Source organism: Polyodon spathula, chromosome 3, assembly GCF_017654505.1.
Source record: "Polyodon spathula isolate WHYD16114869_AA chromosome 3, ASM1765450v1, whole genome shotgun sequence".
Classification (NCBI taxonomy): Eukaryota; Metazoa; Chordata; class Actinopteri; order Acipenseriformes; family Polyodontidae; genus Polyodon; species Polyodon spathula.
The window spans coordinates 41,518,637-41,533,781 of record NC_054536.1 but is presented as its reverse complement, the minus strand read 5'-3'; the positions used below and the strand labels follow the sequence as shown (position 1 = coordinate 41,533,781).

At 40.0% G+C, this 15,145-nt stretch overlaps 1 protein-coding gene across 1 annotated transcript in view; it reads right to left on the bottom strand.

Annotated features, from left to right (window-relative positions):
• Positions 1-15,145, bottom strand: part of LOC121313097 (PH domain leucine-rich repeat-containing protein phosphatase 1-like) — a 133,286-nt gene that overhangs the window by 10,386 nt on the left and 107,755 nt on the right. Inside the window, exon 13 of the mRNA XM_041245259.1 lies at positions 11,810-11,940. Coding sequence (XP_041101193.1) covers positions 11,810-11,940 — 131 coding nt within the window. The remainder of the gene's footprint in view (positions 1-11,809; positions 11,941-15,145) is intronic.

Here is a 15,145-nt window from a genome sequence, read left to right as displayed (position 1 = left end):
ATACTGTAGTTGGGATTCAAGGAAACACATGTACATGGATTAGGGAGAGATTAACATGTAGAAAACAGAAAGTACTGATTAGAGGAAAAACCTCAGAATGGAGTGTGGTAACCAGTGGAGTACCACAGGGATCAGTATTAGGTCCTCTGCTATTCCTAATCTACATTAATGAATTAGATTCTGGTATAGTAAGCAAACTTGTTAAATTCGCAGACGACACAAAAGTAGGAGGAGTGGCAAACACTGTTGCAGCAGCAAAGGTCATTCAAAATGATCTAGACAAAATTCAGAACTGGGCAGACACATGACAAATGACATTTAACAGAGAAAAGTGTAAGGTAATAAAAATGTACATTATAAATATCATATGGGAGATACTGAAATTGGAGAAGGAATCTATGAAAAAGACCTAGGAGTTTTTGTTGACTCAGTAATGTCTTCATCTAGACAATGTGGGGAAGCTATAAAAAAGGCTAACAAGATGCTGGGATACATTGTGAAAAGTGTTGAATTTAAATCAAGGGAAGTAATGTTAAAACTGTGCAATGCATTAGTAAGACCTCATCTAGAATATTGTATTCAGTTCTGGTCACCTCGCTACAAAATATTACAAGATATTGCTGCTGTAGAATGAGTGCAAAGCAGAGCAACCAGAATTATTCTGGGTTTAAAAGGCATGTCAAATGCAGACAGGCTAAAGGAATTTAATCTATTCAGTCTTGAACAAAAAAGACTACGCGGCGATCTGATTCAAGCATTCAAAATTCTAAAAGGTATTGACAGTGTCGACCGAAGGGACTTTTTTGATGTGAAAAAATAAACAAGGACCAGGGGTCACAAATGGAGATTAGATAAAGGGGCATTCAGAACAGAAAATAGGAGGCACTTTTTTACACAGAGAATCGTGGAAATCTGGAACCAACTCCCCAGTAATGTTGTTGAAGCTTCTTGATGAGATTCTGGGATCAATAAGCTACTAACAACCAAACGAGCAAGATGGGCCAAATGGCCTCCCCTCGTTTGTAAACTTTATTATGTTCTTATCACTAAAATCTGATAGAAGGCCCCCTAGTATACCAATTCTACCTGCTAAAAAGGGGATCTCATTTCTTCACAGAGGGAGCCCCCCCTGTATTTCAAAACCTTTAGGTTGTAACACAGAATTCAAAGGGTTTGCCTCCTATGCTTCTTCTCAAGGTGCTCATCAAATTGGCTGATAACTATTTTTGGTTTTTACTGTTAATAGATGACTTCTATTTTCCACCTAGTTATTTTTAAAAGCTTGCCCTAGATTTTGTCTCGCAGCAGCGTCTCTGGAAATGCAAAGGAAAAGGATAACATAGTTTACAGCACACCTCTCACGACAACGGAAAAAGTTATAGGAAAATAATAAACATTATAATATATATATATATATATATATATATATATATATATATATATATATATATATATATATATAGGTACTGTAGTGCGATTGGGCTGTAGTGGCTAAATTGAACACAGTTATATGAGGAGGTTAAATGTCAGCAAAATTTGCAAAGAAAATGTACAAATTGAAACGGTGGTTGCGTAAGTATTACTGGTTGCATAAGTAATAAGACCCTTAAGTCAGTACTTTCTACTTTGTAGAAGCACCTTTTGCAGCAATTACTGCTATGTCTTTTTGGATAGGTCTCTACTAGCTTTGCACAGTAGGATGGTTACATTTTTCTCCATTCTTCACAGGATAATTGCTCCAGTTCTGATAAGTTTGTTGGGGATCGTCGATGGACTGCAGTCTTCAATTCTCGCTATAAATTTTCTGATTGGATTCAAGTCAGGACTTTGACTAGGTCACTCAAGAACATTAATTATCTTTTGTTCAACCACTCCAGTGTGGCTTTGGCTTTGTGCTTCGGGTCAATGCCCTGCTGAAATGTGAATTTCCTCCCCAGTTTCAGAGTCTTGGCTGACTCAAACAGGTTTTCCTCAAGGATTCACCTGTACTTTACACCATCCATTCTCCCCTCTATCCTGACAAGCTTCCCAGTCCCTGCTAAAGAGAAGCATCCCCATAACATGATGCGCCACCACCATGCTTGACAGTTGGGATGGTGTTGACTGGGTGATGTGCAGTATTGGGCTTGCTCCAGGTGTAACACTTGGAATTTAGACCGAAAAGTTCAATCTTTGTCTCCTCTGACCAAAAAACCTTTTCCCACATGTCTGCAGTATCATCAACATGCTTTTCCATGAACTCCATATGTGCGCCTTGAACTGAGGATTTTTGAGTAATGGCTTCTCTCTTGCCACCCTTTCATACAGTCCAGCTTTATGTAGAGACCTACTTATTGTTGATGTGTGAACACTGACTCCCGTCTCAGACACAGAACTTTGCAGATCTATGAAGGTCATTGTTAGCTTCAGAGTGACATCTTGAACCAGTTTCCTGCTTGCTTGGCTGCTCAGTTTGGGAGGACAACCTGATCTGGGTAGTGTCTGGGTGGTATGATGCATCTTCCACTTGTTAATGATGGACTTCACTGTGCTGAGAGGGATAATCAGCACCTTTGCAATTTTCTTGTACCCTTCTCCTGCTCTGTGCCTCTCTACCACTTTATCCCTGAGCTGCTTTCGAAACAAGTCATTGGTCTTCATGGTTGCTTTGTTGGATCACTGTGCTAGTTGCAGCTTGAAAGTCTTTATATACCTGAGGGAAATTATCTAGAAATTAAACCACCTTGAGGACACACAGGCTGAAACCATTTCATTAATTTTGTAACCTTTCAAACAAATCATTTGCACCTGAGGTGATTTAGGGCCTCAGTAGCAAAGGGGATGAATACTTATGCAACGGAGATTAATCTGTTTTTCTCTGTAAATCTTACTTATTTATATTCTATATGCATTTTTTTTTTTTTATCAATGTGGAGTAGTTTGTGTAGATTCTACATGTAAAGTCTAATTTGAAAGCGTCATGGAGTACGCTCAGGTGAAGACTTCTGCAAACCATTGTTTATTTCTTTCTATCTATCTATCTATCTATCTCGACTTGTTTTGCCTGGTAGAGTGAGAGCGGTGTGGAGTGGTGCTGTGTGCATGAGCGCTGTTGGCAGGTTTGTCGTTCTTTTCCTCTTGTTTGTTTTTATATTGTAAAATCACCTTCTCGCATGAGCGGATCGATTGTTGTTTTTTTAGGTACAATGGAGCTAGTGTCTATGGTTGTAGAAAAGCGAATTGTTGTCAATAATACTTTTCTCCCCGTAATTCCTTTAGCTGTCCCTGCTAGGAAAATCACTCTTTCTAATGTTCCCCTGTTCCTGAAAAATGAAGTGATAAAGAGGGAGCTGGCTAGATACGGGCAGCTCATGTCCGGGCTGAAGAGAATCCCTTTAGGCTGCAAGTCACCACATTTGAAACATGTTATGTCATTCAGAAGGCACTTGTTTATGACTCCAAAAAACATTGATGAAGATCTTAACATTACGCTTAAGTTTAAGGTGGATGGCAGTGATTATGTCATGTATGCAACCTCATGAAGTGTTTCAGATGTGGGACTGAAGGACACCTGGTGAAAAACTGTCCCGAGAAAGAGAGTGGGGAGCGGGATGGGAGTAAGGGAGACGAGACCGCTGATAAGCAGAAGCCAGGACCGGCCGGGGCTGGGCTCGATGGCGGATCAGTACCTGCGGGCAGCACGGAAGGCGAGCAGGCTAGTGACGGGGGAACAGCTGAGCCCCAGGAGGCAGGCAGTGACGCTGTGTTGGGGGCGGAAAGTCAAACCAAAGCACAAGATACAGCAAAAGACAATGAGAGCGCAGAAAGTCACGGAACGGGGAAGAGCGTGAGCAAATGGACACAGAGATGGTTGCTAGTGTGTGGGGTGATGTTCAGATACAGGTAGAGGGGGTAAAGTTCGCAGAGGATAGTGAGGGTTTTAGATTGCCGGGGAAAAAAAGGGTGAGTAAAACAGAGGGCAGTGCTGTCACAAAAAAACGCAGCGTTTCGTCTGACGGCAGCAGTGTTGGTATGGAGCCTGAGAGCTCTGCAGAGAACTGCAGCGCGCAGGCTGTCAGCACAGTGACAGACAATCCCGCTGTAGACAGTGAGGATGAAGGCAGTCTCACTGACTCCTCTCAAGCATCGCAATCGCTGGGCGCGTATAAACCCCGGGGAAGGTACAGTGTTCAAAGCATCAAAGATTTCCTGGAGCAGACGAAAGGGCGAAGGGGAATTGATGTTGAGGATTTTTTTTCCCCCCCGATATTGATTTGTTTCTGAGCTCAGTACGAGGTTTAAAACAAATCGTTTCTGCTCAGGAAACGTTTAGTACTCAGGGCCAAAACACATGGCACTGATGTTTCCATGGCTAGATTGGACCGGTTTTACACTGTTAAACATAATTTAAACATTTTTAAATCTTGTTTTATCAGCCCCACAAGCCTGTCAGATCACAGTTTAGTTTCTGTTAGTGTGTTGCTCCCCTCTCTGAGAATACTAAGTACATACTGGCATTTTAATACTGCTTTGATTAATGATGAGCATTTTAGGAAAGTTTTTAATTTTGTTTGGGAGAGATGGAGATGTGAAAAAAGAGACTTCTCCTCATTGTGGCAATGGTGGGATGTAGGGAAGGTGCAGACTCAATCTTTTTGTCAGCAGTATACTAGAAACGCCACAAAGAGCTTAAACAAAACCATGAGACAGCTGGAGGAGGACATCCTACAGCTCCAAAGAGCTCTGGAGTCCAGCCCAAACGAAAGGCTGATTGAGGGACTAAAATGTAAAAGAACGGGGTTGGCAGATCTGCTGGACGTAAAGGTGCAGAGGGCTCTGGTGAGATCGCGTTTCCAGAGCTTAGTGGAGATGGATGCACCCACTCACTATTTCTTTGGGCTGGAGAAAAAGAGTGCACAGAGTAAAGTGATTCATTGCCTGAGGACAGCGGCTGGGTAGGAGCTCAGGGAGCACACAGAGATCCGGAAGCTGGCTGTGAGTTTTTATAAGGACCTGTTTACAGTAGAGGCCGTGGAGGAAACTGGGGAATCACAGCGTTTCTTGCAGGACCCCCCTCATCTGCCTGAGGAGGAAGCCAAGGGGCTGGAAAGTCCTCTGGCATTGACTGAACTCTCTGATGCCCTGCAGGGGCTGAACAATGGAAAGACACCTGGACTTGATGGCCTCCCAGTGGAGTTTTATAAAAAGTTCTGGTCTCTGCTAGAAGAGGACTTGTTGGATGTTTTCAGGGAGAGTGTGCAGGATAAAGTTCTGCCTCAGAGTTGCAGAAGAACGGTTATCATGCTCCTCCCTAAAAAGGGAGATGTGTGTAATATTAAAAACTGGAGACCTGTGTCGTTGCTCTGTGGCGATTATAAAATCCTTTCTAGAGCTTTCGCAAACAGCCTCAGGACTGTGATAGGGTGGGTTGTGCAAACAGACCAAACATACTGCGTTCCAGACAGATCCAATTTCCATAATATCTTTCTAATTCGAGATATACTGGCAGCCTCCAAGTTTTTTGGGTTCAATGCAGGTGTAGTGTCATTGGATCAGGAAAAGGCTTTCGAACAGGTAGATCACCTCTACCTGTGGAGGGCACTGAAAGCATTTGGGACCGGTTTCTTAGAGAAGGTTCAGCTGCTCTATGGTGACGTTTCCAGTCTATTAAAAATCAATGGTGGCTTAAGCACCCCTTTTCTCGTTCAGAGAGATATTAGACAGGGGTGTTCCATGTCTGGTATGCTCTATGCTTTAGCAATAGAGCCTCTTATAAATGAGCTGAGGAGGGTATTGACTGGACTGTCCATTCCTCAGTGTCCCGGTAAACCAGTGAAGGTAACAGCTTATGCAGATGACATTGCTGTATTTGTTAACAACGAAACTGATGTTGACAGTGTAGGGACCTATCAAAGACCGTTTGAGAAGCTGTCATCTGCTAAAGTAAACTTGGATAAGAGTAGTGCAGTGCTTCTGGGTGACTGGAAGGGTTGTCGTCCTCCAATTTTACCTGCTGGATTGCAGTGGAGCAAGGGTGGGCTCCTTTATCTGGGTGTCCATCTCGGGGATGACAGCACAGTGCACAGAAATTGGGAGGGGATGGTGGAGAAGGTGAAAGGCAGGTTACAGTGGTGGAAATGGCTGCTTCCACAGATCTCCTATAGAGGTAGGGTACTTATTATTAATAACTTGGCGGCCTCTAGCTTGTGGCACAGGTTCATCTGCTTGGAACCCCCACAGTCATTCGTGAAATAGGTTCAGGCTGTGATGTTGGAGTTTTTCTGGGATGGGGTGCATTGGTTCAGACAGAGTGTGCTGTACCTGCCTCTGGCTGAGGGGGGGCAGGGACTCATAGACCTTTCTAGCAGGACAGAGGCTTTTAGGTTACAGGCCCTGCAGAGGCTGCTGTATTGCACTGAGGACCTCCCGTGGAGGCAGTTTGCCTGTGCCTTCCTGCAGCAGATGGGGAGTCTGGGTCTGGACAGGGGTCTTTTTTTTGCTAAAAATGGGTAAACTGGAGATGGACCGACTGCCAGACTACTATAAGAGCCTGCTGAGGGCATGGCAGTGGGTGCGTATTGAGCAGAGGGACACTGAAAACATTAGCCTTGATTGGCTCCTAGAAGAGCTGTTAATATATAATACTTTCTTGAAGTGTGATATTGTTCAGTCGGCTACTTTTATACATATGTTAGTGAAGGCAGGTGTTATAAAGCTTAAAGCCCTTTTAGATTTCAACACCTACAGCTGGGTGACTCCTCAGTGGTTAGCGTCTCCTCTGGGGATGCGGTCTGTCCGCACTGCTGAGCTTTTCCTTACCCAGGTGCGTGCTGCTCTCCCCGGTGAGGGGCTGGAGCTCTTAAGCCAGCTGTTTAGGGAACAGAGAGTTCCGCACAAGGATTCCCCCGTTCCATCACTGTTAGTGTCCCCAGCAATCAGTCAGGCTTCTGATGAGCAGGGTTATTTACTGACTGTAGAGGGTCTGAGAGATCTCCCTCTGTGTACAGTAGAGGGGAAACAGATGTATAGGGTGTGTGTAAAGGGCCGTTACCAGCAGCAGCTCAGGGCAATACCAGACACACACTGGAGAGAGAGGCTGGGGGTGGCGGAAAAGATAGTGTCTGCTTGGTGAACCCTGTATAAGCCACCACTGCCAAAAAGATCGGAGGATCTGCAGTGGAGGCTCTTACATACCATCATTGCTGTTAACTCCTTTGTGAGCATCATAAACCCCGAGGTGAAAGATTCTTGTCCATTTTGCTCACAGAGGAAGTTTGTTTACCACTGTTTTGTGTTCTGCACCAGATTAAAACCTTTGTTTACTGCTCTGAAGGAATTGCTTGCTGGAATGGGTTTTGTGTTCTCTGAGGTGTTTTTTATTTTTGGTTTTAAGTATTGTAAAAAGAGAAAGTACTCAATCCAGCTGGTAAATTTTATTATTGGACAGGCCAAATTAGCAATTTTAAACAGCAGAAAAAACAAAATGAATGACGTTTTAAATACTGATCCTTTTGTCATTTTTAGAATGCTTGTATTAACACGGGTTAGACTGGATTTTAATTTCTATAAAGCAATGCATAATATAGCAATGTTTGAGGAAGTCTGGTGTGTAGACAGTGTGTTGTGTGCTGTTAAGGATGGTGATCTGGAGGAGTATCTGTGATGTGAATTTTTATGCGTCCATAATATTTTATGTATTGTTTTGTTCACCTTGGGTGGATCTGAATTGAATTCATGATAATATCTGTTTTATAAATACTGATTTTGTGTATTCTATTTAATTGTTAAATAAAGTTTTTTCAAAAAGTTAAAAAGTACCTATCTATCTATCTATATGAGAATTGGAGGCATGTAATTGGTTCAAACCTCATCACATGACCAAAAATAGATTCAGCTGCTGCCCCTGTGATGGTCAACAAACTCCCTCAAATTACGTCATCACGCTGAACATCCTTCCTCTCTTCACAAAACAAAGCAAAATGGCGGACAACAGAAAACTAATTACAAAATTTACTACAAAACAAAGATTGATAAAGTGAAAAAAAATGACATAAAAACCTTGCTTTCAGTGTTTTCTGACTTCTTAAAATTCAAACAAATCCAACTCAGCGATGTAAATAAATATGATCTTCACAAACTCAACGGGCCCCTATGAGAATTCTATGCTGCAGTGAGAAAGTCCAACAGACAGTTCTATGCCAAAAAAACTTTAATAACTATGTGCTATGGACTTTAAAAACATTTGTGATTCATAAAACATGGACTGCAGACTTTGGCTCATCTTTGTGATATATTCTAACATCACCATACCCGGAAGGTTGATATTACAGTAGATCACATACCCTGAAGTGCCGTATTGCATAAACTGGGGAAAAAAAAAAAAAAAGTTATTAAATATCCTTCCGCCTAAAACAGAGCTAAGAAAAAACAGTAACCATATAACTTAAAAAAAAAAAATAACCGAAAAAAAAGCGATTTATAGATGTTGAATCAAATATTGCCATGAAAGTCAATTTTTTTCTTTATTTTATTCATTACACTTCTTGTAATTCTTGTTTTTTTCATTACAATATTACTGACCATTTTCATCATGACACAGCACAAATTAGTCTGCCTTTAAATCATGCAGACCCTTCCTCACAAGAACTGCAACAGTATCAGGTGACAGTGTTCTTTTTGTTTTATTTTTTTTAAATCGTCCTTTGTTATCCGGTGTAGCGAGGCACCCAATTCAGATTTGTGTTACCGCTTCACTGTGGCTTGAAAAATGTTATTTGCATTATGGAATACCAAGTTACTTATAAAAACGACTTTGCAGTTTATGGCTGGACAACATGGAGAACAACTGGGCCTGTGTAAAGAAGCTATTTAAAACAGTGCAGGACACAGCAGAATAGATGACAGATAACATTGTACCTGGACACTTTTAAAAAGGTCCAGCAGGAATTGTCGAGATGTCGCACATCTGCACAGGGGGTGGGTCCAGTGGCAGCAGGCAGACTGACCAGAGGAGAATGGACAGACCAGAAGCAACGGCAACAAAACATCCATTGAACCACCAAAGGCTCTTTTAGACCCAAATCTTTTTTTAAAAAAAGCTAAAAGTTTAAGTTATTTTTTAAAATATATATATATATATATATATATATATATATATATATATAATATATGTATTCCCAAAAGGTCAATATTTACATACATTTTGACTAATCGGGAAAAAGGTCAATGTGACTGTCGGGAACTGAGTAGCCCTTATGCCATAACTATTACGGTAGCCTTTTAACGTTGTGAAAATAACACTTTACAGTATTTAACAGGGATGTGAATGCAATCAAATAAACTATAAAATGATATTGCAAAAGTCTACTGGAAGCCATAATAGTAGTTTTGAAATGCCAACTTTTCAATTGGTCAGTTTTTCATTAAGCATATGGAAAATTACAAAGTGGTATGTAATTCAACATGTTAACAGAACATTATGCAGCAGGTTTCATTCGACTTTATGAGACAAAATTAGTTAATTCTATAGGGTGATGCAAATCTTTTGGCCATAACTGTATAATACCCACACGATAGCTGCATATTTACGCATATACTTGAGTACACTTCATAAATCGCATCACTCAGATTTACACTGGTTTTAGGCAGACAAGACTTACAAATCATGCCGGATTACAGAACAGACCGGTTCCGGATTGTAGAGGGTATCACACCACTGATTTCAATAAGGATTTGAAAGGGACCTGTGGCAAGCTGGCCTGAGCGGTGACGTCAGACCCGGAAGAAACACACACAGCACTGAAATGTGAATGCGCTTGCTGGCACGTTTTAATAAATAAAAAGATTTAACAAAACACAAAAACTGAACAAACAAAATGGCACAATGGCCAAACAAACAGACACTAACAAACAAGTATGGTGCTGGTCCTCCAGCACCCGTAGCAATTGTTTATATTTTTATATTTTAATTATTTTCTCCTCTCTCGCTCCCGTACCTCCACTCCTGAACACACAACCCTGAGTGAGTGAAACATTACCTCTTATGCAGCTGTACAGAGATTTGCTTGCTAATCAATCATTCAATTTGAATCTCGGTACTTCTGTACGTGAACTAATTGTGCTCCCCGTGCTTCCATACTAATACCCATGTTAATCTGCACGTGGAGTGATTGTGCAGTCCCCGTGCCTAAATGCAATTATACATTTTACATCACCTGTGCAGCATAACCCACTCTCTGTGAACCACTACAATAATACATATAACAGACAACATTAACATGCCACATACAACATAAAACACAATACGCACAGAGGCAGGGCCCTTGCCATGGGACCCTAAAATTGTACAGAATGCCGTTTTGTATAGGGGCTGGATTAGACCGGTTTTATTGTACAAAGGATTTAAACTCTGTCTGGTTAACAGACGCTATGATTGATTAATAGCACAGCCAGCTCCTGTGGGGATAATGTAACTCCCCACATTCATCCACCTCTGGCATACATCTCAGTCAAGAATTATTTGCTGGGAAATTTTTTTATTTTGTTCCGCTCCAGTGGTAGGAAATAAGTTCATGCACTCAGTACAAATTAGAAAGTTCATCAGAACCCGTAGGCTTCCAAAAGCTGTAGCAGAGAAGGGAAGGTGAATGCTGGCACCACTGAAGCTAGGAAACTTCCAGGAGTAAAGGAGAATAGATAGGGGTATGAGTGCGGATACAAAATACCAACATAATGTAACAAAATGTTTCCATAAAATGTTTATCCTTTAACATCTGAATTCATCACTAGTATGACGTCAGTTGCCATGGTACATTGCAATTGCAATCTTGGTTATAGACGAAACAAACAAACTAACAGATGCCCTTGAAGCGAATGTCAACTGAGATAAAATCATGTTTTTACTTCCTCACCTTTACACTTTCTGGTGGACTCTGACCCCAAAATTTAGATGAATTCTTCACAAAACTGCCCCATAGCTGTTTCTCAATTGAGATTAAATTGTTTAAAATCATTATAGCAGTGAGTCATGAGATTCAGTGTCACTGCTGCTATTCATATCTTTCAAGTTTTAGATCACGCCCTCAGACGGACTGCTACTTTTCACAAAATGGTGATATTCTGAGATGCGCCTTCAGGAGTTAATTGCAAAAAACCAAACAAAAACAACACATACTAACCATGAATGATGCAACAGTCTCACAGCATTATATTAACAGAAGGAACTTGCTGTAAAATTACATTTCTGTGAGATGTGGCTGTTTGGCTATGAGTGTGCAATATTATAATCACTTTATTATTAGAAGGAGGACAGGAACTTATAGAAATTATATATGAACACAAATAGAATTTGTGGGAACACACACACACACACACACACACAGCTTTAACTTAACAATTAACCATTCCTAACAAAAAACAGGGACTATATATTGGTGTATCGGGAATATATAATATATATCTATATATATATATATATATATATATATATATATATATATATATATGCATTATAAGTGTTTGGTGGATACTTCAAATGAAGTTTACAGTGCATTTCTCACACAATCTTTGCTGTGTCTGTCATACAAAGTCCAAGAGAAAAAGACATTAATCGGACATTAACACATCTCTTCTTCTAGAACCTGCTGTGGCTTCAAGGTTTAGAAGTTTTTGTCATCGACACTCTCAGCGATGAAGACGTAACTTATTTGCTATAGACATATAAATGAATGAATGAATCAAATACACAACAGTAAATTATTCTCTAATAAATTACCACCCAGCACACCCACTACACTGTTACACTGTAAAGAGCAGGTGAAAATTCACTTACTTCAGCAGCTCCAAGGTTTTGTGATCCAGGGCCAGCCTGGGGTTTCCAGTCAGGTCTAGTTCCTGCAGTTTTGGAGGCAGGTTTTCAGGCAACGTGATCTCGCTCAGCTCATTACAGCTCAGGTCAACACACTGCAGAAATACGTAAACAGGCCATGGGTTAGAAAGGTTCCAGCCTCGTCAGACTCCCTGCCTCTCAGGCAGGCAGGCAGGCTACATGTTTGGAACAGCACTAGACCCAAATCAGAGATTTTTAAGATTTATCACTTATGTTAATCTGCTGAGCAGTTACTGTTCCCATAATACATTAAGACAGCCACACACATTTTGTCCTTGTTTCCTCCAGGACACACTGTCTAATCAGTTTTTCAGAGTGAAAATAACACAACTCCTTATTAAAAAAACAAAAAAAAAACAAAACACTGCCGCATTTGCTGGGAGCTTATTTTCTCAATGTTTTCTTTACTTGGGCGGCTATTTGGATAAGAGCATCTATTTAAGAGTAGGTGCTAATTGGCCACTGTGAAATCACCAATGCAGCACCAATTGGGTTATAAGCAATTGTCTAATTATTCATTCAAATGTTTTACAGTGGCTGAATCCTGATCTACACACTGTAATTTGCTCAAACAAGCCTCAGGCACATGTTTCTCATTTGATCTAAATACCATCAAACGCTCTGAACGTTTAACCTAAACAGACTAGAACAGCCTATAAATACAGGGTTTCTAATATCGATTTAAAATACGGTATCTGACTTCCCCAAACAGGGAAACACAGAATGAACTTATAGGGAGTCACCTATCTTTTGTAAGGTCTATTTTTTCCCTCAGATATTGCAAATTGTCAGTAAATTATAGTGCAAAACTCAAAAACTATGCATTGATTTAATGCACACCGCAGGTAAAAGAAAGACGTAAAATCTTAATTCGATAAGTAGGCTTAAAAACAACCAACCAAATTAAATCATAATATCAATCAATCAATCAATATTTATATTATATAGTGCCTTTCATAGTGGACCACCATGACAAAGTGCTTTTCAAGATAGTGAGGAACAATGCATAATACATTAAATACAGTGAAATACAGGGCATAGTACATAAAGTACAACAGTAATAACACACAAACAATGCATATATATTAAATATAGGCATAATACATTAAATAAAAGGCTAGGATGTGATTCTAAACATTGTGGATATGTGTGTCGAGCACAATTATACGAATCAGATGAAAACCTGAAATAGTAATTTAGACGACAGCTAATAAGATATCATACTTAGACAACATTAAAAGCAGGAGAGAACAAGTGGGTCTTGAGAGTTGATTTGAAGCGAGCGACTGTGGGAGCTGCATGCACTAAAGCTGGGTGAGAGTTCCAGAGAGTCGGGGCCATGAAGCTAAAAGAGCGGTCTCAGTGTGGTGCACTTTTGCCCGGGTATAACATATTATACTCATACTTAATTAGGTTTATTGTGGGTGCCTATTAACCTTTGGTCAGTAAAACTAGGTGCTAATATGAATAAGGGTGGACAGTTGAGACTAGGTGCTATATTGAGCATATACACTACTGTGGTTAAGATATATCGGTCAGTTTTATGTTGTTTTAGGCGGTTATAAAATCATGTCACTTTGATGGCACAGCTACAGCTGCACTGTGTAGATATGGTACAATCACTGAACTGACATACCATTGTGTTCTTTGGCCCTTCCACAATTGGTTAATCATTAACTCTGTTACAAAATCTGAATTTACTTTTAATTCTTTAACGGTTTCACTCTCGGTTATTAACAAAAAATACAATTAGAAAAACAGAACACAGTTAAAGTTATGGATAATGTGGATATATTAATATCAACCTGTTACAGCATAATGTGTCAGTGATGAGCTTAATATGGGGCATTCCTCCATGAATAATGGTGTGGTTATATGTGAGGTATACCAAGACTTCCATTGTGTAGCAGTTTGATCCATTCTAGGCTTGACTATAAGCTTAATCAAGCACCAAGTATAGACAACAATATCAAAATGATGTCAATCCATGTATCCCAGAAACACCACACTTTTTAAAAAGTATATATTTTTAGAAATTCTAGAAATACCTGAATTCAATTCAGATTAAATATTTTTAATATTTAAAGAAAGGTGAATTGGAGCCACAACGTACTTTGTGTTAAGTGCCATTCCAAATGACAGGTCTGCATTCTACCATCTCGCATCAGACTGGACATGTCTCTCACTTTTAAACACTGCAGATGACCTGCCACTGCGTGGACTACACTGTCTTTTGATGACAAGGTGCTGATGCCAGTGAACTGAAAAGAAACTCACCCCAGTCATGGTAAGAAGAGAACTGTTTTAGGAACTGCCACATAAATATCAGTTTTGGTTTCTTCCAAAGGCAGAAAATAAAAAACAGCAGCATCAACTTCATATCTGATGTTTATGACAGGTGTGGTTACTGAATAAAGCACAGACAGTAAATTTGCTTATGAAAGACCATTTTCATTATACAGAACACAGCAGCGACATGCAGGTATCTTGTATTAAAAGTGGGCTGTTTTAGATGGTCTTCTTCAATAAGCACATGTATTGTGCTGAATTGCAGGCTGGGGCACCACTCTAGCAGTGTCATTTAAATTGATGGGAACAATCTCTTTCCAAAGCTGGTTCTGGTTTTAAAAATAAAACCGGTTAGCTGAATGATAAAAGAGGACATTCACTGAAGGGAGGCTAGATTAAACAGTTCAATTTAGTTCACAGACAGCGAGTATTATTGCAATCAGTTTTGTCATCCTAACAGCACTGCCACAGCTGTTGGAGATCAAGCATTATTATGAGTCAGGTGAAGAGCAAATCGTTTCTTTTTTTGCTTTCATAGCAACCTGAAATATTACTGGAACAGTGACTATTAACTTAGTGAAAATTTGATTGAAAAACTAAAATAATCTCCTTTACCTAAATACCCTAGTGAACATGTCTCTAGTTTGAATCTAATACGCTTTTACTTCATATTGATACCTCTTATAATGTTATGTATCTTGCAATCAAGTTTACTTGACACATCTTTTATAACAGAGCATTGTACACATTACTCAGCACTGCCACCATTCATCTTGTGGGTAATAATTAAAAAGGACAGAATGCAGCATTTGCAAAGGAAACATTTGACAGTTGGTGTTCATAAATTCAGGTCAGAGTTTTTGCAGCAGCAGCACACGTTGACACATGTAAATCACTAAAAAGTCTGAGTTCTACAGTCTATTTGACATACTTATTGACTAGTCCAGAGGAAAACACTTAAGAAAGGACTATAAAAGGCTGACTGAGTAA